The sequence below is a fragment of the Puma concolor genome, chromosome C1 (assembly GCF_028749965.1).
Source record: "Puma concolor isolate L17-30 chromosome C1, mPumCon1.1.hap2, whole genome shotgun sequence".
In the NCBI taxonomy this organism is placed as follows: Eukaryota; Metazoa; Chordata; class Mammalia; order Carnivora; family Felidae; genus Puma; species Puma concolor.
The window spans coordinates 149,607,429-149,632,640 of NC_141674.1; the positions used below are offsets into that span (position 1 = coordinate 149,607,429).

General features: G+C 39.6%; 1 protein-coding gene across 13 annotated transcripts in view; it reads left to right on the forward strand.

The window, feature by feature from the left end:
* Positions 1–25,212, forward strand: part of TANC1 (tetratricopeptide repeat, ankyrin repeat and coiled-coil containing 1) — a 242,412-nt gene that overhangs the window by 69,317 nt on the left and 147,883 nt on the right. For all 13 annotated transcript variants that reach the window (XM_086718668.1, XM_086718675.1, XM_086718667.1 and 10 more), the window contains one exon: positions 10,697–10,776. In XM_086718668.1, the coding sequence (XP_086574794.1) occupies positions 10,716–10,776 (61 nt within the window). In that variant the 5' untranslated portion in view covers positions 10,697–10,715. The remainder of the gene's footprint in view (positions 1–10,696; positions 10,777–25,212) is intronic.

The window sequence follows — 25,212 nt, forward strand, 5'->3', positions numbered from 1 at the left end:
ACCTTTCTTAGGGCCCACTGTAGCAGTCCCCCTTAAGACGGCTTACTACAACGAGTGTTTATGGCCAACAATGGTTTCCCTTACAAATTTCAGAAAAGAATACACAGTGCTCCGTGTGTTGATATTTGCTGTAGCTATGGAAAAGATGATGTTGTGTGACTTGTATTAGTTTCAGTGAGTTCTCCATTGCATTATTGTGGCAGGCATACCCTAGTTTATTTTAGAACTTTCTATCCAAAGTTAAAACCTTATTATGTCTATTTGGAGTGTGTAAAACTGCCCAGAGAAATGCTGGGCACCAGGCCATTCCTTGCCCCATCTCCTATTAACAGGTTTTATGAAATTCATTCAGTGAGAAATGGGGTGGGATTTTTGAGATCCTTTTGAATACACTGTTCCTAACTTCTGGATGTTAGGAATAGGGGAAGCATTGCCCATGTGACATGGAGGTCTCTATCCCAAATACTCTCCCCCATTGGCAATATGGCCCATCTTCCAGTATTGTTCTTTTGTGAGCTCAGGAATTGAAGAACTTGCTTATTCTAGCATGTATTTTGTAGCATGACACCTCCAGGTCACAAATATTGACAACACTGGTGGTTGAAATAACTCCTGGATGCCTAGCAGAACTTGAGCAAGTGGACAGTAGGTGTCTCTCAATAGAGCCAGACTCTTTTTCAGTATAGGTTTGAGACCTGGGATGCTGCTCTGTGGATGGAGGTGTGTGTGTGTGTGTGTGTGTGTGTGTGTGTGTGTGTGTGTGTGTGAGACCAACGATGATTTTTTTTTTCCTCCTGCTTGGCAGTTTTTTTCTGTCTGTCCATCTCATCAGGCCCCTGGGAGCTAGTCTGTCTCATTTTTTAATTAAAAAAGTAGGCATAGGAGGGACTATATAGTTAGGCTCTAGAGCAGGACAATCTGGATGCACACCCTGGTTCTGCTCCCTTGAGCTGTGTGACCCCAAGCAAATCACTAGCTTCTCTCTGCCTTTGTAGAATCGGGATCTTAATAGTACCTTCTGTGGATGGTGGTGGTAAGGATTAAATAACAATATATGTAGGCTAAGTGCTTAGAGCAAGGCCTGGTATGTAGTTAGTGTTAAGTGTTGCTGGGTGCACATTAGAATCACCTAGGGGAGTTTAAAAAAAAATGACACTGGGTGTTGGGAACTCCCATGCTAATGAAATTAGGAGCTGGTGGAGGGGAGGTTATAACCTTGTTTGGAGCATCCTAGCACATCACTGACAGGAGTGGAGGAGGGATTTTGATGTCTTCTGTAGGGCTTTAAGTGAAGGATCCATCTGTCAGCTACATAAGCAAGAGATCTTTGTGTAATGAATAGCTGCCTTTCACGGCATCTTTGAAGTTGTCTGACCTTTTTCACTTTGAGGCCAGATGCAGTGCAATTTAAAAAATTTAATTTCTTTAGATTTATAATACCAGACTTCATTCAGCTGGCATTGATTGATTACCTTTTAGCAGTTTTTGAAAAATGGACTTTCTGACATGTCTTCAAGGTCTCTTCTTTCCTATAAAGGATTATCACCCATGCCATAGACTCCAATGAGGGGCTCTTTTTTCATCTGCAGTGATGGTTTAGCAGTGATGGTTTACCAGCTACTATGATTACAGTGGTCTTATGAACCAGAAATAAAATTTTCCCTGTGAAATTATAGCACCTGTAGGTGGAAGAGGCCTGATTGTCCAGTCAAGCCAGAAAGGGAGCAGTATTCCTGTTAGATACAGGAGTCCATAAAAGGGGAAATAACTAGCCCAAAGTTATTTTGTTTACAGAATGCCTTCTATCCTTCTTAAGGGAGTTGTAGTTGCTATACATCAAGAAGGTAGTCAGTGTAAGCTGGGAGCTCATAGATCTGTTAAATGACACAAGTGGAAAACTTCCCAGAAAGGAGAAGGGAAAAGAGAAGAAAATGTAATCAGTGTGGTTGTTATAGACCTAACTGCCATTGTGAGGAACAGGGCTTGGGTCTCCAGTTGCTGTAAACCTTACAGGGGAGCATCCTGTGACCCTAGTTACATCCTCTACAGAGTTGTGTGAGAGAGGATGGAAGGAAGCATGTTCAAAGACTGTGGTTCATATTCAAACCCTGGGTGGTCCTCCATGGGCTTTTGACCTCATGGCCAGTGGGGCTCACGCTTGATGTTGGCCTTCTCCCAGCTCTCCTTGGCTGGACCCATAACAACTACACTTTCACCCTTATGCAAAAGCCACCTTGTCTTTGAAGCTTGTATTATGCATTCTCCTGGTCACCTCCCTGTCCCCCTCCTCCCCTCCCCCCAGTTCATTGAGGACTTTGGGGTCAGCCAGTCAGTGCCTGAGCTTTCAAGTTCTAGTTCCACCTTTACACATTGTGTAACTTTGAGAAAGTTGTTAATCTCTCTAAGCCTTTCTGCTTCTTTTGGTTATAAAAAAAAAAATCAGTAAGCTATCTCACAGGATTTTTTTTTTTTTTGAGGATAAAAAGAGATTATATATGTATGTAAAACTCTTCACTTTACCTGATATATAGTAAAACTTAGTAAATACTAGCTATTCGGGTGATGGTTGATATCCCAAATGCTGCCTCCATTACTGTAATAAGCATCTGAATGGCCCTTCCATACACCAGGAATCAAGTTCCCTGATTTCTTTGCTTCCAGCAACCTGGGCTTGAAGACATTCCACTTTACCAAACAATGCTGTTGGCCATCATGTGACCTTTATCATTGTCTGGAATTGTTCCACATCCGAAATTTAAAAGTTTATTATGAAGGACTGGACTTTTTTTCAACTTCCTCATTCACTTAGTGTGACTGTTTTGTTCTTTGATCTCCTTGAGACACAGTCCCTGTTCTCTCTGGCTATCAGACCTCTCGGGGCCTCCCTCCCTCCCTCCCTGTCTAGCCTTCATTCCATGGTGTACCACTCTCAGCACCTCACAAGAGCACCCTTCTGAGTCTTGGAGCTCCTGTGCTGGACATTCATTCGCTGGCTCATTCCTCTCCTCCTCTGGGTGGTCCGTAGGGCTGAGCATGAGGATACAGTTGCACACTCTGATCTGGTGCCATGGCTTGCTCTGCAGCCTAGATTGGGCAGTCAGAGCTGTTCAGCTGTCCTTTTAATCTTGTGCTTACCTTCCTCTCTTCTGCAAGGGCTGTTTTCAACCTTCACTGCTCCTTTCATACCTTATTTTTACTTTATAGAGAAAATGGAGGCATGAACTCCTAGCTTCCTGCCCATGTTTGTTAATATCATTTTCTTCCCTTTCCATCATATTATGTTTGACTTCGCATCCTTTGCTTGGTACAATACTTAGGAGTGTATAAAATGAAAAACTCCAAGCATAGGGCTGATTCCTTAATTGGAAAATCAGGTTGTAACCCTGTCTCTCTTTGCTGCCAGCTGGCCCAGGAGAGTCAGGACAATTTCCTCTAATCCTCAGAGCCTTGCATTTTATTAAAAAAAGTTTTTTGTTAATGTTTACTGATCTTTGAGAGAGTGTGAGCAGGGTAGGGGCAGAGAGAAGGAGACAGAGAATCCCAAGCAGGCTCAGCACTGTTGGCACAGAGCCGGATGCGGGGCCTGAACCCACGAACTGTGAGCTCATGACCTGAACCAAAATCAGATGCTCAACCAACCGAGCCACACAGGCGCCCCGGGACTTGCATTCTAAATGACACTATTACGTTTATTTAAATTTATTAAAGGATGGCAGTCTATTTTGAGATACAACCCTTCCCTTGGAGAATTATAGATGGAATAAAATTCTGGTCCTCCCCAACGTATCCAGTGGTACTGGAGTGACCATACATATTCTGTGCTGATGTGGGGAGTGGGGCAGGGTTTGACCATCAGACCTAGAGGAGGAAGCAGGTGGCTAAGAAGGCCTCAGGAGTAGGAGGGGCTTTGAGGTAGCTTCTGAAGTGGGCTCGGGGGGAAATGCCTATGCCTTCTCAAATAGATCTACATATCTATGAATGTCTGGCTGGTGGTGGTGGTAGCAATATGGTGGTTACTTTGTCTTCTAGTTAGGAGCTCTAGTTAGGAGCATTGCTATTGGAGTAGGGAGGTATGTGCTTGGTTAGGGAGCTTCCAACCCGAAGACAGCTTCTGGGTGAGCAGGGCTTTCTGTAAGGTTGGTGCTCAATCTTGTACAACAGCCATTGGCCCGGGAGGCATAAAGATTATTGCCAGAAGTGCTGCCCTTGGTTATCTTCCCATCTGAGTTTTTCCTGGTTGGAGGAGAATGTATTGATTTCAGGGTTTGATTTTTCTGTCATTGTACTTTTTCCTTCTGTATGCATATTTGAATTACCAAAATAAAACCTCCCTGTGACCTTCTGAAGGCCTGATAAAAGAACAGATCCTGCTGTGGAAATGTATAACTTTTTTTTTTTTTTTTTTAATTTTTTTTTTCAACGTTTATTTATTTTTGGGACAGAGAGAGACAGAGCATGAACGGGGGAGGGGCAGAGAGAGAGGGAGACACAGAATCGGAAACAGGCTCCAGGCTCTGAGCCATCAGCCCAGAGCCCGACGCGGGGCTGGAACTCACGGACCGCAAGATCGTGACCTGGCTGAAGTTGGACGCTTAACCGACTGCGCCACCCAGGCGCCCCGGAAATGTATAACTTTGACCATAAACTTGGAAACCAGTGGTTAGTACTGGAAAAAATCTTAAATTATTAGTCCACACCCCTTGCCATTGATTTTTGAGTTCCCTTCCATGACAACCTGTTGTTCATTCATTTAAAAAATGTACCTAGGGGCGCCTGGGTGGCGCAGTCGGTTAAGCGTCCGACTTCAGCCAGGTCACGATCTCGCGGTCCGTGAGTTCGAGCCCCGCGTCGGGCTCTGGGCTGATGGCTCAGAGCCTGGAGCCTGTTTGCGATTCTGTGTCTCCCTCTCTCTCTGCCCCTCCCCCGTTCATGCTCTGTCTCTCTCTGTCCCAAAAATAAATAAACATTGAAAAAAAAAATAAAAAATAAAAATAAATAAAAAAAAATAAAAAATGTACCTAGTGTTGATTATGTATAAGGTACATTACAAGGTGCTGAGAGGGATTTGTAGAATTAACATTTTTCAGCATGATTTTGTGTCATAACCATATATCAGTACAAAGTGGGATGTGGAATTAAAGATAACCCAAAAAAATTTTTTTTAGTGTTTCTTTATTTTTGAGAGAGAGTGAGAGCATGAGCAGGGGAGGGGCAGAGAGAGAGGGAGGCACAGAATCCGAAGCAGGCTCCAGGCTCTGAGCTGTCAGCACAGAGCCTGACATGGGGCTTGAACGTATCATGACCTGAGCTGAAGTCAGATACTTAACTGATTGAGCCACCCAGGCAACCCTAAAGATAACTTTTTATGGCTATGGCCTGGGAAGGCTTTATGGAAGAGGTAGACAAGTTGGGCTGAACAAATCTCTTCACAGAATAAAAAAGCTCCTGCAGTCAGAAGGAAGTAGCTTAGTCTTGTTTTGCTTCTAAAATGAAAATTTCTTTTTGCCAACTAGTTCACAAAATGAGAACTTCCTTAAACAGACTTGCATACAGTAATTGTCTAGTAATTTGAAATACCAGCTTGGGAGAGTCAGGTTTTTTTAATTTCTTAATTTTGTAAAAGATTTTATTATTTTTCAGGAATCTTTACACCTAATGTGTAGCTTGAACTCATGACCCTGAGATCATAAGCCACATGATGTACTGACTGAGCCAGCCAGGTGCTCTAGGAGAGTCAGGTTTTTTGTTTTTTTGTTTTTGTTTGTTTGTTTGTTTGTTTTTAAAGAAACTTTTCCCCAAACAACGTGTATACCTTCCTACAGAATATGTAAAATATGGGTTGAAAGTGATTTCAATCTAATTGATAGTTTCCACTTAATTTGTGCATCAGAATTTAAACATTTGAGTTGAGACTTCATGCCCATAGATCTTTTAAATTCACATTCTGTGGGACTGTAAATTTACTATGCATTTAATAACTCATACTCAAATCAGAAGTCTTTTTGCTTATGACCAGCCTAACTAAAGAAAAGAACAGCAGAATTAGAGGTACAGTTTGTAGAGTGGTTTTGAATAAAGAAGAGTGAATGATTGGGCCTGTGTGTCTTGGGAAATAAATTATAGCCCAGTGTCTCCCCCACCTTTTCTGGCTGACACATCTGAATCCTGGAGAAGTTCAGTGACTTGGTCCTAGTTACAATGTGTGGGCCACAGCTGGGATTAGGTCTCTTGATTCTTAGGCGGCTTCTACTATAAGAGAAGGAAAAAAAGGTGGGGTTAGGGGGCACGGGGCACCAGGAGCCAGAGCAGGGAGAGAGACCTACTGGAATTTCAAGTATTCATCAGGGGTTGTTTTTTCCCCAGCTTCGTGGGAGCTCTAAAAGAATGTTGAGATGTGGCTCTTGCTTTCAGGAAGCTTCTATAATGTAATTTTCCGTGAATTTCCAGCCAAGGGCCAGTGCCCCAGCTAGCAGGCCCCTTTGTTTCCTTTTGTGCTCTCTATGCTGTGTTGTTTTCTTAATTTGCCCTGTTCTATATATTGTTTATCTTGAAGGGTGCTTCAGACCTCCCACTGCCACCACACATTTCCTTTCTTTTAATAAACACGGAGGATTGCTAATGCAAAGAAAGTTCCACAGGTAGTCATACCAGAGGACATGGCTATTATTTTGATAAGTCAGACCTTAGGAGGGTGGAAAAACATTTTCAAACCCTTAAAGGTGAGGATATTTTTGATGTCTCTCCCTTTTCTGGGGAAAAAAAAAAAATCCTTAATTATGTACAACTTAGTTTTCAGTGTTTCACTTGTAAATATTGCTATTTTGGTTTGCTTAATTTTGGCAAAAGGGAGCCACCTTCAGAAACAGCGTTGCTTTGAGGTCAGATATATGGTTTGATGGGAGATGCTCCTTCTAGTGGAGTGCATACAAACTCAGGATAACTGGATAATAAGATTTTGTTACCAGGAGATTTTAAGGTTAATTCAGGTGTTGACTTGAAGGGGTATTAGGAAATGTAGCATTCCTTCCCTACTGTCTCATTGCCTGATGTCACATGAATTTAACTGTGTTTTCTGTTTCTGTGTTTCTTGTGAATGAAAATCTATAGGAATGTTCCTTGTAACTTATAAACTGCTATAAATGTTGGCTAATTGCTTGATTTGGAGGAAGTCGCTCATTTGTGTTCATTGCAGCCTAGTTAAATCTGTCAACAAATACAGAGAACAGAGTGGGTACGAAGCCTGTGTTCTGGCTTCTGTTTGTATTAAAGAATTAACATAGTCCCTGCCCTCAGCTCACAGATTCCACTTGGAATTGTGTAAACAGGCAGTATGGCACTCCAGAAGAGGAGAATTTTAACGCTATGTTACTCTGATTTCAGACAAGGTGGTCATGGTTACGATGCTGCCATTGTGACTGCAAACCAGAACAGATTTGGTCTTGCATTTAAATCCTCCCTGTTTTACTTAGGGTGATCTTTGTTATAATTTGCATATCATTGTAATTACTGTGTAGAATGCTAACACATAACATGGAGATGTTGTGCCTATCCCCAAAGACTTTGTGTTAAAGGAGAAATCCAAAAAGTGAAAGTAAGCTTGGTAGTTTATTTAACTTCTGGGCATTTTATTTTATTTATTTTTTATTTATTTATTTTTTTTTAATTTTTTTTTTCAACGTTTATTTATTTTTGAGACAGAGAGAGACAGAGCATGAATGGGGGAGGGGTAGAGAGAGAGGGAGACATAGAATCGGAAACAGGCTCCAGGCTCTGAGCCATCAGCCCAGAGCCTGACGCGGGGCTCGAACTCACAGACCGCGAGATCGTGACCTGGCTGAAGCCGGACGCTTAACCGACTGCGCCACCCAGGCGCCCCGTAACTTCTGGGCATTTTAAAAGGAAGAACCTATGGTATTTGGGAAACTTAGATGTTGAATGATAGTAGGAAAATAAGGAAATCTAGGTCACTTCAGGTCATTGGTTGTCTAGGGTTAACATTATTTATTCACATTTTATTTTCTTTTAAATGAAAATTATAGCAACTTTCCCCCATTAGAGAATTTCAGAGCCTGATCTAGGGGCTAGTCTTTTCTCTCTTCCTCGAAAGTATATAATTTAAAGAAATAGAAGCTGAAGTTACTTTTGTACTCAGGTACACTCAGTTAAAGTTTCTCCAGGTCATAGTTCAAGTAAGTCTTGGAAAAAAAAAAATTTAAGCTTTTCCCCTTGACTTGCTATTTATGGAGGAAAGCAGGAACTGGAAAGAAAAATTACAGTGGCTATCTGATAGCCTCTTTCACTTAACTCAAGACCACTGATGTGGAAGATGTGACTATCCTGAAAATAGCTGAGCTCCCCAAAGTAGGCATCAGGGAGTCTGGGATGAGATGCCCAAGCCTGTGTCTCCTAGTCCTCGCCCTGTGGGACATGTCTTTCCCATGGCAAAGCAGATATGCTGTGGGTTGGAGATGACCAGGGTGATTAATCAGGGGCAGCCTCACTGCCATGGTGGGGCCTGAGCCAGTCTGTGGTCCAGGGAAGTACAGGGCTCTGGGAGAGTTCACTAAGGGACCATAGCCAAGCTCTGTTGGCACGACTCCATCAATAATTTTCTTTTATTTTTGAAGTATGTTGTCTTTGTTAAATGACAAACCTTGAAGGTTGATTGATTTGGAAAAGAAAAAATCTAAGCTTAGCAGGCATCTATTATTGAATTTTGTCCACCATTTTTTACACAACATATTTCAGTGTTTCTTTTAAGCATGATCATAGAAATTGGTGTTGCCACAATTTGGTGGTCTTCCCAGGTTCAGTGCTTGCCTTTCAGGTGAAACCCAAATCTTTGCTGAGGTAGCATTTTAATTTTTTTAAGTTTTTAAATTTATTTTGAGAGAGAAAGAACATGGGTGTGCCTGAGTGGGGTCGAGGGGCAGAGAGAGAATCCATAGCAGGCTCCATGCTGTCAGCACAGAGCTTGATGCAGGGCATGAACCTACAAACTGTGAGATCATGACCTGAGCCAAAACCAAGAGTCGGACACTCAACTGACTGAGCCACCTGGGTGCCCCTCACTGAAGCAGACTTTTTAAAAAAAATTAGGCTGTAAGCCTTTTGTGTGTGGAGACTTGTTTTGTAAAGTGATTTAACTCCATTAAACTTTAGCTTTCTCCAAATTCTGCTTAAAATACTGTCTTCCTGGTATCTCTAGGGTGGGTTGGTTTGTTGTTGATTTTTGTTTGTTTGATTGCTCTTGCCCTTTCACTTTCTGAGAGGAGAGGCAGTGTTGGAAGGAGAAGACCCTTGTTGGGGGCCTGCAGATTTGGATTCTGGCCCTGCTGTTAATTAGCTGTGTGACCCTGGGCAGTCAGCCTTCCAGGGTCTCTGTTTCTTCGTCAGGGAAACAAAGGGCTTGGAAAAATAAATACAGGCCTGGACCAAATGATAGAAGGTCATGCTGTGTGCTTATGTTGTGTGACTCTGTGAATGGCAGCACTTTGAGACTCTTGGCTCTCCGTGGTCCCCACAAAGGCTCTGTTTCACTCTGGGATTGAGCAGTTGTGCGGGGTGTTGGTTACATTGAGGCCATTTCAAGCATTCAAGCTCACTAGGCAGGTGGAGCCCTCTTCTCCCCAGCAGTTTCTCCCTCTTTCCCTTCCCTTCTCTCCTCTCTCTCTCTCTCTCTCTCTCTCTCTCTCTCTCTCTCTCTCTCTCCTTTTTTCCAAGACCAACCTGCTTGCCTTCCACCTTCCTGTCCTTAGTGCGTTAACAACGGTGTGATGGGTAACACAACCTACTCGGATTCATGACCACTGGGAGTTGTCCAGCCATCCCCTCTGAGTTCCTGGAGGGAAGAGAGCTACTGGAGACTCAGCGATGAAATAATGGCCCTTTGTCTGTCTTTTGCTATAGGGATGGTTTTAGGTTTCATCTTAGGCCTGGGCCATTGTGGTTTTTTTACATGCTCAGTACAACCCTGTTTAAAAATGCAGCTTATCGTTTAAAGGATTCAGCTGTAGCACCACAGACGGTTCTACTTTCTTCCCCACCCCCAACCCTCCCACCCCCTACCCCAAGTCCTAACTATATGTAGTAAAAACCCACTGTAATGTATGCTGTTTGATTGGGTCCCCTGACATCAGCTTTAAAATGTGTTTCCATTGTATTTATTTTATAAATGTTTATAAGGTTATGTTTTAATCTGATAAACTTACAAAACATTTTCCTTGTGGTTATATAATCAGTAGCATCTGCAAAACGTGCCTTTAAACATGTAGCTTTCTTCTTAACCATTATCTTGTTGATTCTCTGTTCTAATGTTTTCTTTTGATGAACTGGGGTTAGGAGACCTGAATTCCTGTGCCAAACATCTTACAGTAACATGCCCAGATTTAGCCCCGTAACCTTAATTAGATGTGGAATGCTGAGAATGCCCTGGTGTGAGTTTTTTTTTTTAAACTTTTATAACAAGACAGTGAACTTCTGATCACTTCATTAAATGTTATAAAATACTCCTTGTGTCTTTAGCATTTAGTTTCCCATCTTAGTCTCTTCAGAGAAAAATAATGCAAAACTCAAGGTACCTTTATATTCTCCTAAGCAATGTGTTAGGGCACAGGTTATCTTTTGTGTCAGTATGCAAGTTATATTCCAACTCCTAACCCTTAATTCCTCTTCCCTCCCCTCCTTTTCTCTTTAGAAGCAAAAGAGTGTTGAAAATGTTAAAGGCTGTGCTGAAAAAGAGCCGAGAGGGAGGAAAGGGGAGCAGGAAGGAGACAGGTACGTACAGGAATGAGCTGAACAAGCAGGTGGGTATGGGACATCAACACCTGCTCACTCTAGGCTGGACGGATGCCCTTGCATCGGGAGTGGGTCCCAAGGAGTGCTCTGGGTGAGAATGCACATAATCCTGGAAGCCATGAGAAATTAAATACATTTCTGAGCTCTTTTGTGGGAAGTGACTTTGAAAACTGAGTTTGGGTTACGAACCAAATCCTTTCCGCAGAACGCTTGGAAGGTTCATAATTTTAACAGAACATTCAGATCCAGAGGCAGTCAGAGTTAAGACATGGAGGGATAGCAGGTGTGTCCAGGAATTTGATTTCTAGAAAGCCCTTTCCCTTTTCCCACACACGATTTCATTTTATATGTTTGACCAACTGCTGGCTGACTGGTCCTCCTCTTTTGAGTATCAAATTTTCCGCCTAACAGGTGTAGCCTCACTCAGTGCCAGACTGCTAGTTTTCATTATGATGAGAGCTACTTAATTTGCCTTGGATTTCATTCCTGTTGATAGAGTTCTGGTGCATATGTAGTCATTGTGACTCTTCACTGCATTCCATGTGATAAACTCCTCTAAGGTTATTTTGGTGGCCACTAGTGGTCTGTTTCTCTTGCTAGGAAAATTACATATTTTTTACCATTATTGTACAATAAAAAAATCTGTTAGCATTGATTGATTTCCCCAAGATGTGCTATTTCACTCTGCAAACTCACGATGATCTGGAGTTGGAGAGTGGCTGGTTTTCTGAGTTATTGTATACTGAATAACATTGCAGTTTTAATTTCTATTTTTTTAATGTCTATTTATTTAGAGAGAGAGCATCTGTGTGCGCACACATGCCAGGAAGGGGCAGAGCGAGTGAGCGAGCGAGAGAGAGAGAGAGAGAGAGAGAGGGAGAGAGAATCCTAAGCAGGGATACTCCATGCTCACAGTGCAGAGCCCAGCACGGGGCTTGGTCTCACGCATGAATGGTGAGATGATGACCTGAGCCGAGATCAAGAGTTGGACGCTTCACTGACTGAGCCACCAGGCGTCCTGTAATTTCTATTAAAGTATAAATAAGTACACTTATTACCAAAACATCACTGAATTATAGTTAACTCTTCAATTGAAAAGATGTTGCGGGGCGCCTGGGTGGCTCAGTCGGTTAAGCGTCCGACTTCGGCTCAGGTCACGATCTCGCGGTCCGTGAGTTCGAGCCCCGTGTTGGGCTCTGGGCTGATGGCTCAGAGCCTGGAGCCTGCTTCCGATTCTGTGTCTCCCTCTCTCTCTGCCCCTCCCCCGTTCATGCTCTGTCTCTCTCTGTCTCAAAAATAAACAAAAAAACATTAAAAAAAAATTTTAGAAAAGATGTTGCAATAGCTTTTATTACATAATGTTACTATGTAATATGTATGTGTGATTCATAATGTATGTTATGTAATGTTAAGGATCATGTTAATATGTGTTGTTTCTGTACTTAAGAGAATAGGTGGGCTTAAACTTTTTAGTTATATGGAATTTAGACACATTTTCTATTAATTAACCCTTAAACCAAAAAGTCTGCAAAATGTCAAACTTACTTGAAAAGTAGAGTCTTTAGGAGTGCCTGGGTGGCTCAGTTGGTTGAGTATCTGACTTTGGCTCAGGTCATGATCTCATGGTTGTGAGTTCGAGCCCCGCATCCGGCTCTCTTGCTGTCAGTGCAGAGCCTGCTTTGGATTCTCTCTTTCTCTCTCTCTCTCTCTCTCTCTCTCTCTCTTTCTGTTCCTCCCCTGCTCATGCTCGCTCTCTCAAATAAATATTTAAAAAAAGATACCCTTTATTGTAAAGTTACTGTTAAGATTCTATTAGAAGCTTCTCATTAATACCTGTATAGCAGATACAAAAAAAAGAAACCAGTTTTTAACGATAGAAACGAGAGACCATATTCTACTTTTAATCTTAAAAAACCAATCCCTGCCTTTTGAATAATTAATTAGAATGGTTACTATAGAGATTTTTCAGTACACATGATTTCTATCCAGGAGGATATTCACCCTCTGCTGGGGCAAGGCCAAAATATCCTTCTTTTGATTTCTCTGAAAGCTGTTTAAAAACATTTCCCTCCCCAGTTTTGGCTTGTCTGACACTCATGCTAGGGACTTTGTTAGTTGCTTCTTTACATGCCTTTGGAATTTTCAGCATTAAATTGGGTCCTAAGCCGTCTATCTAGCTGGAGCTGCCCAACCACTGGCCTGGATCTCCAAGCCAAAACTCCCTACTTTGTAATGGACTCTTTCACAGCAGACCCACGATGCTCTTTGACCAGTGCCAGTAAAATAACAGTACAGTAATGATGTGGGGCACCCTGCCTTTCAGAAGGGCCAGACCGTGAACATAGTTTGCATTTGTAACTTTTCCAGTTTTAGAGCATGTGATTTTGGGTTCATTTCCCCCTCTGGTTGTTAAGAGCAACTACTGTTTTTTTCTGAATCATTTCTTCATAATAATTCCCACACTATGGCTTTTCACTAATGCAAACCAACTTGAAAAAGCAATGGGAACATTTCTCATAAAACATCTGTATGGTATGTGCCTTTTTTCTCTTAACTAGAATCTGGTTGTGGTAGTTGGGGAACAAAGCAGATGGAATTTTAAATCTTGATGAAGTTATGTCACAAGATGATTGAGGAAAATACTTGGAATTTGACCATTTGTATGTTAAGTTCAGTGCCAACTCTCATTATATAAGTAGATCATAGCTAAGTTTCTCTGTAAATTAAAGCTGGTTAATCTATGGAGACTGCTCTGAGACTTGGGTAATAATATCTCCTACAAATGGAAAAATTTTGCTCTCCTGTTTCCAATTAAAACCAATCTTTGTTGCAAAGACAAAGGAAAATTCATTTTTATGTACTTGAACTCACAATTACAGAAATTTAGGAAATATTTATGTCTAAAGTACTGAGCTTCGCTTTTTATACATGTCTTGTAGGTTGTTTTTACAATCTTGAACTATACTTTTTTTTTTTTTTTAATCGAATCAGCTTTGAGAATTTGGAAAACATAATCACTGAGTTAAATTTAGTATTCTTCAAAAGAAAGCAGACATTTTTTCAGAAATATATATTGAAAAGTCATTACATCCTCAGTTCCTATCCCTAAAAGAAAATGTCACATATGTGTACTTTAAATTATTGGTAAAATTTTAGGTATTGAAATTTGTATGTATATAATGGTATTTGAAATAACGTATGTTGAGTATTAAACTGTTAAAAGCCATTGGGTGAACTCTGAAAATGGTGAAATTCTTTTTTTTAATTATGCTTTTTATAATGTAGGGAATCCTTATAGCTAAGCAAAACGTGTTTTCTGGAGGCTGTTGAACTGTGTCAGAGAATGCAGTATTAAAAACTTGAAAATGTTTTTTGGGAAAGTACATTTGCTTTGTCCCCACCATTCCATCAGTGCAAATGAGTACTGTATTTCTCTTGACCTTGAGTTAGGCCCGAGGGAGCAAAAATCAATATTAAACCACAACGTGGGGAGAGCTAGATGAGGGCATCTATTTTTTTTTCCCTTCCCTGCTCTTATGTTAAGGCCTTGATCTAAAGCAAATGTATTTATTTTGAAGCTCTCCAGAGAGGAGCGACCACGTCTTTTTAAGTGACCTTTGCTATCAAAAAACTTTCATGTTACTATTATTAAACCTACTTAATTTAAAGATGAAATAATTGCTGTGAGTATATTGAGAGTATTCTGATATAAGTATGGACCAAGTAAGAGTTTAGAGTCGATAAAAGAGCAATGTAGGGAATTAATATTTTTTCTATAGAACAGCACTGTTTAGAAAACCAATAGGGAAAAGTCCCATTTTATAATAGAAACAAAAACTTTCATAGATCAACCTAAGAAAAAATGTACAAGCCTTACATTGAAAATAAAATAAAATAAAATAAAATAAAACTTTGCTGAAGCACTTACAGGAAGACTTGAATAAATGGAAAGAAATACTGTGTTTTCCAAGTGGACAAAGGCATTATTTTAAACCGATTAACTCTCATAGAATTACCTATACATTTCATTTAATCACTAATGAAATCCTATTTTATTTTTAAAGACATTGTTTATTTTGTTTTTGAGAGAGAGAGAGAGAGAGAGAGAGCATATGCATGCAAGTTGGGAAGGGGCTGAGAGAGAGCGGGACAGTTTCTGAAGCCGGCTCTGTGCTGACAGCAGAGAGCCTGATGCAGGGTTTGAACTCACAAACTGTGAGATCATGACCAGAGCCGAAGTCAGATACTTTAACCAGGTGCCCTAAAGACATGGTTCTTTTAGAGCAGTTTTAGGTTCATAGCAAAATTGAGCAGAAGGTACAGAGGTTTCCCATATATCGTCTGCCCCCACTTACTCACAGCCTCCCCCGTGATCAACACCCTCACCAGAGTAGTACATTTGTTACGATAGATGAACCTACACTGACACATCACAATCACCCAAATCCCATAGTTTACATTAGGGTTCACTCTTGATGTGGTACATTCTATGGGTTTGGACAAATGTGTAATGACCTGTACCTATTATAGTATCCTACAGAGTATTTTCACTGCTCAAAAAAATCCTGTCATTTTTTTTTTTTAACACAACATAGCCAATTGATTTAAAAATTCATCTGGGAGAAAACATGGTTAAAAATAGCCAAAGAATAACTGAAAGTGTGGGGCAAGTGTATCTAAATGACTGAGCCTGGTTCCCATGCTGGGTTCTAGCTGCAGAAGTGGGACAGGTGTGTATTTTGACTTCTTAACTTTTACAGGGTGGACTTCACCTCCCACTGAGACATGCATTGAAGAGGATTCTTCTGTCCTAGACATTGGCAGGTCCCCTCCACTTCAGAAACCAAGCACAAATCTGTAGGATAGCTCATTGGAATAGCTGCCACTTCCAGAGTGAATAAATGAGTTGGCTAGTTTTTTGGACTTTTTTTTTTTTTTTTCCTATTGGGCTCCCAGAAATGAAACCTAATTTTTTGCTAACATCTTTGATATAATTGCAGCTTACAGTTGCTAGCAGTTTGGGTTTTTTCTTTTAATCCTGGAGACAGTGGCATCCTTCTGGAAGCAATAGGCAAGACCTGTTGCCCTCCTAGAGAGGGTTCGTCCCTCTCTCTGTATCCCTCCCTTCTGCTCTGTGCTAAGCTTGAAACCGTAGTCTTTTGCCCTATCCAACTTTTGCAATTGTTCTGTTTTGGTGGGGAAGAAGCTCCAAGTTGAGGAAGAAGAACAAAGTTTGGTGAACTTCTAATTGAAGCACTGCCTCAATTAAAATATAGACTGAGTAAAGAAGGGTTGCTTAATATGCCCAAATAATTGTTTATTAGCCTTTTTCTTTCAGTTTAATTATTTGTGTTCTTTTTTTTCAGCAGGGAGGCTTAGTTTGAAGCAATTTATTAAAAAAAAAAACATTTGACCTTCACCTTTTCATCGTTAAAACCCAGCTGGTCGGCTAAGTGCACTTGTAATGGTGTTAATTAAGGCATTGGATAGTCTCTAAACTTGAATGTGTACTGAATTAATCTGTTAGCTTTGCATCTAATCCTTCACTTTGAATTTGTAGTAAAAGGAAGCTGTTTGCCTCTAAAGTTTAAAAGCCACTGATGTGATTGTTAAATGTGGTATTTTAAGCCATTCCAGGCTGCAGTCTGGTTTTCAGTGGTACCTTCTAAAAATGCCTCCATACAAACGATGCTTTGTTTTATCCGGAAAATATGAAGCTGCTTTTGATTATTCTGTGCTGCATTGCCCATTTTCTGTGGTTGTGGACTATTATTTAGGAATTTAGTGCAGTGACTGTCTTGCTGAGCTATGGATATATGGTATCGTGTTGTTAACGGACTCCAAAAATGTTTCCCAAGCAACAAAACAGGCAGAAATAGTTCAATCTAAAGGTATTGTATTTCTCTTTACCAGGGCACTTAAGAAAATTCTGTAAAATATTGGGACATGATATAAAAACAGAATAGAAACCAGGTTGGTTTTTGGTAAAGTCAGGAATGCTGTTCCCTCTGGTTTGATTGGTTCCTTCACCATTTTTTCTTGGTTGTCTATACATGTCTCAAAGTCTATAAAAAGCACAGACTTTGGAATTAGAAGTCACAGATTCAAATCCCAGCTTGATCACCTCCTAGTTTACTTGAATTTGGACAAATTTATTCACTAAGCTACCTTACAGGGGTGTTGTCAGGGTTAAATACAAGGACCTTTTTGCAGAAGTCTCACTTGACACATGGCTTCTGCTAAATATTCAGTAGAGCTTTGCTTTCCTTAGAACACTGTATGGTGCCTTGAAGAACAAACAAAACCCTTGTAAAACTTCTTGTTCTTTCCTTGAAGAGAAGGTGGGACTGCTCTCAGGAGTGATGTTCTAGAAGCTTCTTTCCATGACTTCCCATTTCCAAATACTCTGCCATTGCCTTTGCATACTGAAGTCTTTTTGTGCCATCTTTACCCTTTCCCTCATAATAAAACTGAGAAAGCTGAGTCATTTGTCTGTTGTATGGTGGTCTGTTCTTTAGAAGTCCTTTACCTTTTAGCCTATATCAGGTACTGCCATTTTATCCTTTTTCTTTGTGAAATTAAATGAAAAGCCTCTTTCCTTTGCTTAAAGAGATTTTGGGAGTCAGCGAGCAGCTTTAAGAATAGATTTCTAAGTACAGTTTATGTAGTTTCTGAGATGTTTCATTTCAACACTTCCTTAATTAATGAAGGTCTTCCTGTTTAGAAGGCTCTGCCTTCCATCCTCTTTGTACCTTTTCCATATGTTTTAGGGAACTATAAAGGATGAAAGAGAGAAGGAAGAGAACAAATACTTAGCATTTATCATGTGTTAGGTGCCTACACATAATGGACCAAGCTGGTTCATCCTGAACAGCCTGTTTCCTGTGAAGGGCATAATTAGTGAAAGCTCTGGACACAGAAAGTGAAATCAAGACCCCGCCTGGATCTTCTTTGTTTTTTGGCCAGTAAGACTTCCAAGACTTCCATCATAAAGTTTGTGGCAGAATTCTCAAACAACAGCACTTATTTACTTGGGTCCTTCTTTGCATGTATAGTTGACCACGAAACAATGCAGGGATTAGGGATTCCCGACCCCCACATAGTTGAAAATCAACATATAACTTTTCACTCCCCAAAACTTAACTACTAATAACCTATTGGACTGGAAGCCTTATCAATAACATAAACAGTCTATTAACATATATTTTATACATAATATTATATGCTGTATTCTTAAAATAAGGTAAGCTAGAAAAAAAATTTGCTAGGAAAATCCTAAGGAAGAGAAAAATATATATTTACAGTACTGACTGTATTTATTGAAGAAAAAAAATCCACGTATAAGTGGACCAATGCAGTTCAAACCTGTGTTGTTCAAGGGCCAACTGTGTATGTGTAAATGTAGTAGGAAACTTAATAGAGAAATACAAAGTAACAACTCAGAGTCCAGTTTTTTGGGTCAAATCTAATTTCATTTATAAATACCATATTAAAAAAAATTTTTTAATGTTTATTTTTGAGAGAGAGAGGGAGACAGAGTGCAAGTGGGGGAGGGGCAGAGAGAGAGGGCGGCACAGAATTTGAAGCAGGCTCCAGGCTCTGAGCTGTCAGCACAGAGTCTGATGCTGAGCTCGAACCCACAAACACAAGATCATGATGTGAGCGGAAGTTGGATGCTTAACCGACTGAGTCACCCAGGAGCACCTAAATATTTTTTATTTTTTTATTTTAATTTTTTAAAATACTTCCTTTGAGGGAGACAGTGTGTGTGTGCAAGTGGAGGAGGAGCTGAGAGAGAGGGAGAAAGCAAATCCCAAGCAGGCTCCGCGCTGTCTGAGCAGAGCCTGACATGAGGTTCAATTCTACCAACCATGAGATCATGATCCAAGCTGAAATTAAGAGTCAGTTGCTTAACCGAATGACCCACCCAGGCGCCCCTGGTTTTTATTTATTGTTTTATTTTATTAAAAAAAATTTTTTAATGTTTATTTATTTTTGAGGGAGAGAGACAGAGCGTGAGCAGGGGAGGGGCAGAGAGTGAGGGAGGCACAGGATCGGAAGCAGACTCCGAGCCAGCAGCACAGAGCCTGATGTGGGGCTCGAACTCACAAGCTGTGGGATCATGACCTGAGCTGAAGTCAGATGTTCAACTGACTGAGCCACCCAGGCACCCCTGGTTTTTATTTTTTTAAGTAGGCATCGTGCCCAGCATGGAATCCAGTGCAAGGCTTGAACTCATGACCCTGAGATCAAGAATTGGATACCTAACTGAGCCACCCAGATGCCCCTATCAATACTTTTTAAAAAATAAAGTTGCTTTTCTGTAAACAAATAAACCCCCCAAACAATGGTCTTATTTTCTATATATCGAGTTTATAAAGAACTTTGTCATGTGTAATTTCTTAATTCTCATAGAAGCTCTATATTTGAATTTTTACGTGACCAATTTGCATTTTCTAGGAGAATTCCAAGGTTTTATTTCTCTTCTACAGGAATATAAAAATCTTGATTTCATATAATCTACTGGAAAATATAGTTTCTGAGGGGGGAGGTAAGCTACCAAAGATTTGATCTAGATTGACTTTTTTTTTTTCTTTTTGTTCTGTGAAGGATGATATGAACTTATTATTCCTCTTAGGAGGGTGAGGCTTTGACCTTGCATTTGTCCTCCAGCTGATGGATGGCCCCTAGGGGTAATCAGTTGGGTAGCCCTAGCCTTGGTGTAGAGCTTTAAATTGAGAAACCTTTATTCACATCTGAAATCATGGCATTGGAAAGTAGGTCTCTATCCCACATTTCTCCCTGCTTTGGTAGCAGGCTAGTTGTGAAACAGCCATTAAAGGTGCTGGTGTAGACTCGGAGAATTCTTTTTTTTTTTTTTTTTTTTTTTTTAATTTTAAAGTTTATGTATTTTTGAGAGAGAGTGTGAGTGGGGGAGGGGCAGAGAGAGGAGGAGACACAGAATCTGAAGCAGGCTCCAGGCTCTGAGCTGTCAGTACAGAGCTTGATGCGGGCCTCGAACCTATGAACTGTGGGATCATGACTCGAGCTGAAGTCGGATGCCTAGCCAACTGAGCCACCCAGATGTGCCCCTAGAGTTGGAGAATTTTTAAGTTTTGGCGACCGCAGCGCTATTTTAGGGGTAAAAATAAGACATGAGCAGTTGGTTTTTAATTCTTTACTTTCAAGTTTATTTATGCCAAAGTTTCCCATCTTTTTTTAAAAAAAAAAATTTTTTTTTTAACGTTTATTTATTTTTGAGACAGAGAGAGACAGAGCATGAACAGGGGAGGGGCAGAGAGAGAGGGAGACACAGAATCTGAAACAGGCTGCAGGCTCTGAGCGGTCAGCACAGAGCCCGACGTGGGGCTCGAACTCACAGGCGGTGAGATCATGACCTGAGCCGAAGTCGGACGCTTAACCGACCAAGCCACCCAGGCGCCCCAAAAGTTTCCCATCTTTAAGGGAGTTTGGGGACACCAAACTGCTGGATTTGGTATATAATGACAGTCTTTGTGTCCTGAGACTGTCCTGGAACACAGAGTACTTAGGAAGGATGATGTCTCTGATAGGGGATACATATATAGGTGGCTGTAATAGTTTGAGCACTTGTCTGGAGTTTTTATAGATAAGGAGCCGACCGGCAGCAGAGGCTAGGAGCCAGGATGCAAACTCCTGAGTAAGGATGGGAGAGAGCTACCTGTATACTGCTGATTTCTGATGATTGCACTTCTATTTCAGTTCTCAAAATTGAACAATTTATATGTTAATAATTTTTGTCTTTGGGCACCTGGGTGGCTCAGTTGGTTAAGTGTCTGATTTCAGCTCAGGTCATGATTTCACGGTTCATGAATTTGAGCCCCAAATCGGGCTCTGCATTGACAGTGACAGTCACGATGGGATTCTCTCTCCTTCTGTCTCTGCCCCTCCCCTGCTAACAGTCTCTCTCTCACAGAAATTAAATAAATAAACTTTAAAAGGGGCTTCTTTGTCCCTACCTCTCACTGCCTCCCCAAGAAAATTTTGTAGATAACTTTTGAGTTATATAGAAAATTTATTTCCAAGTGTCAGATATTAAAAATATATATATTTGTTTGATGGTATGTTTTCTTATTGTCTTAGTTCATGCTGCCATAACAAAATACCATGGACTGAGTGGCTTAAAAAACAGAAATTTATTTTCTCACAGTTCTGGAGGCCAGATGTCTGATACCAGAGCACCAGTATTGTTGGGTTTTGGGGAAGACTCTGTTTTGTAGACGGTTGCCTTCCTGTGTCCTCAAATGGTGAGAGAGACCACAAGCTCTCTGGTACCCCTTCTTAGAAGGACACTAATTCCATCATGAGGGCCCCACCCTCATGATGTCATTTAAAACTAATTATCTCCCAAGGGCCCCATCTCCAAATACCATCATATGGGGATTTGGGGCTTCAATAAATGAATTTTCAGGGGACACAATTCAGCCCACAGCACTTGTCTCTATTCTAATTACAAATGTAATATTGTATTTCATTGATTATAAAACACACCATTATTTCATGTACCTCTAAGGAAGAAAGACCTACTGACCTACTGACATAATACTTTATTAATTAAAATGTTCATTTGACTTAAGTTTTCCCTTTTTCAGAGAGTTATTTTTACATATCTTAATCCTTTTCATAAAACTGAAAGAAAATATAAACAGGTTGGTTAAGGCATTTCTAATTTATATTCAGAGCCTTATTTTTGTAAGTCCTTATTTTTTTTTTTAACCTAGTTGTCACCATCCATTTTTCTACACACTACATTATCTTACCTGCCTTTGAGAGCATTAATGATAGAGTGTTTTTTGAGTCGGTTACTATATTCTCCAGGGCTTTCTTCCAAGCTGAAGATCTTCATTCTGCATATTTGTTACTATCCTTTCATGGTCTCCAAAGGAGATTTTAATGGAAAGTTTTCAGATAAAATCCAGGGTTCTTCTTCATTCCACAGTTGATCTTAAGTGCTTTGTTGACTGAAACCTGGAAAGGCTTAAAATTGTCTAGTCACCCTAGGTTTGTGGTCAGTGGCCTCCACATTACAATCACTGCTTGGCTGATAGTGATTTTTAAGATGCCATCGACTGTTAACATACATTTTGGTAGTGAAAACAAATATAGGTCTTTGAATCTATGCCCAATATAGCATGTGTTTATTGTAAAAAATTTGGAAAATACTAATAAGAATAAAGAAAAAAACCCAGGATATTCCTTGTCTTTTGCCTTACCTCTCCAATGCCATTAGTCTTTGATCAATGCCTAATATTTTATTGAACTCATATACCATGATTTTGCTTGGGTATGTGCTTTTCTCATTCATTGAAAACAAAACAGAAACAACCTCTGGAAAATAGGTATCTGTATACAAATCTCTGATTATTTTAGTAGAATGTTTCTAGGCAAGGAATTAATAGTGCAAGTAAGCAAACTTTTCAGAAGCTGGTCGTACCTCTTGCCAAATTGTTTTCCAGGAGGATTGTATTCATTGCCACCTGTGTAAGCAGTATGTGCATGTGCCTGCTTGTGTGACTCTTACTAGTATTGGGTATTTGTAGGTTTTAACAATCTTTGCCAATTTTATAACTTAAAACATGTTATTTGCTTTTAATTAGCTTTTTTTTTTTAGATTGGTAGACCTCTTAAGTATTTAGTGCCCATTTATATTTTCTCTTTATTGTCTTTTTATGCCCGTGTCTAGTTGACTCTTGAACAACATGGGGGTTAGAGACACCAACCCTCCACCTCCCTCCCTACCACAGTCAAAAATTCGAGTATAACTTTTGACTCCCCAAAACTTAATTAATAGCCTGTTTTTGACCAGACTTCCTGATAACATAAACATTAACACATTTTGTATATTTATTACTGTATTCTTAAAAAACAATAAGCTAGAGAAAAAAAGGTTAAAATCATAAAGAAAATATTTACAATATTTACAATATTGTACTGTATTTACTGAAAAAAATCTGTACTGTATTTACTGAAAAATTTACAATATTTACAATATTGTACTGTATTTACTGAAAAAAAATATCTGCACTTAAGTGGACCCATGCAGTTCAAATCCATGTTGTTCAAGAATCAACTGTTTATTTTTTTTATCTGTTGGGAATGTGAGAGGCTCTTCATTCTGGTTCTTCCCTTTTCCTAGTATGGCCCCTGGTATGTCAGAATGGGGTTTCTTTATAAAGTCACTCACCAAAGAATTTTTATTGAACTTACTAAAACTTGCCTGTGTTCCATTGGTAGAAGTGTCCCCTGCATTGTTGAAGTTTCAGTTTGTGCCGAGGCTGGAGATATGTTAGTCTGATTGGTTCTATTTAATAAATTTATAGAGAAACCAAAATAAAAGCATAAAACCAACTCAAAATGAATCATCAAGTTTTTCACAGTACTTGATAGCATCCTGTCTCTGTGCACAGTCAAAAAGTCTAAATACCTCCTACCACCTGGAGGTGCCCGAAGCTGGACTCCTGGTGAGTTGCTAACAGCAGGCAGGGATAGTTCCAGATAATTAGCATCTCCTTAATAAATTGCTGTATTCTCAAGTGTAAAAGTTTTTAATCCATGGCTCAAAATCTTAGATTGTTATGTGTAGGGATTCTTTTTCAAACTAAGGTAAAATAATGAAAGGATTTAGATCTAGAGGAGTCTTAAGAAATTCACTGTCTTCATTTTTTTGAGGAATATTTGGAAAAGAGGCACTGAGCAACTGTCCAGCATTATATAGCTAGTTAAAACAAACATGGAGTCCAAGTGTAGTTTCTGACTCCAGACTAGTTCAGTTTCTATGTCTCTGGCTAGCTGCATTATTTTTGTTTCTAGCACTGAATAAATAGAAAACCTGTCCCTGAGATAGAAGATAGATTTCCTATATATTTATAATTTTTCTCTACAGGGATTATTTTGATTTCCACCCTGCCCCAGCCCCAAAGGATTATTTCTGAGTTTCTTACGTGGTCTTTATCTAGACCCAGTAACTGTGAGTGATATGTCTTCTTTTTCTTTATCTTAAGGACCATTTCTGCTTGGTGTCTTTGAAACTGTTACAAATCAGCCCTATTTAGTTTTTGTAAAGCCATTAAAATACCGTAAATGTAATAGTTAAATATAATGCAATTATTTTTTAAAAAGCTATACAATGGTATTAGAAATAGACAGCATTCCTATTTCTTCTCGGCTTTTTCCTTTGTACTCCCTAAAGGCAATTAACATTCATAGTTTATTTGATCTTTCTAAGTACTTTCTATATATGTGTATATGTACACACATATGTACATGTGTAGATCCTTAAGAAAATCCAGACTTTACAGTGTTTTATTTTGCAGATTTGTTGATTGTGTTTTTAGACCTTTTTCATATTAGCACACACTAATATATAGGCTTTTAAAAAGTTGCTCAGTATTTATTACATTGGACAGGTAGCCTGTGGTTTCTTTATTCCCCTGTTGACGGTTGTATCTCTTTTGTTGTCATCATTATCATTAGTACTAGACTGAACTTCCTTGTACATACCTGTCTGCGCTTTCATAAAAATAACTATAAGAAAAAGTTAGTTAACAAGTTTGTTCATCTATAAACTTCCTAGATTTTTGTCAAATTGCCCTTCAAAAAGATGGCATTAAATTTACAACTCCACTTGTGGGACTCCTGGCTGGCTCAATTGGTTAAGTGTCCAACTCTTGGTTTTGGCTCAGGTCATGATCTCACCATCATGAGATCATCTGGGCTTGGTGCGGAGCCCAGCTTGCGTATCTTTCTCTCCCTTTCATTATGCTCCACCTCCCTCAAAATAAATAAACTTAAAACCTGTAAAATAAAAATGTATAGTTCCACTTTCAATATATGAAAATGTCTCTTTATACACTTACTAACATGGGTTATAATCAAATTATTTCATCTTTGCAGTGTGATAGGCAAAATTTGTATCTCATTGTTTTAATTATGCGGTTCTTCAGAATGAATTCATATACATTTTTCTGTTTATTGGCTGTTTGAAATCCTACTGCCTGGATTTGTATCCTAGCTCCATAGTTTGCCAGCTGTGTGAACATGAGCAAATTACTTAACCTTTCTGTGCTTCCTGGGTCACTTATGAGGATTAAATGAGTTAATATTTATAAAAGGCTTAAATCTGTGCTTGACATATAGTATATGTTATATGAGTATTTGTCATAAAGATTTAAGTTTTTTTCTCTCTTGCCTGTATGTTTACCTATTTTTCTGTTGGGTTCACTGTTTTAAATTTGTTTTAAAATTTGGTAAGTGGTGAACCATTAATTGTTTACCAGCTGGAGTTCTAAGCAAGTTACACATGTCCTGTTTAGTTTTGAACTATAAACCCTAAAAGGATTCATACAAGTCATCCTTCGTTTTTGGTAGGATTAAGTG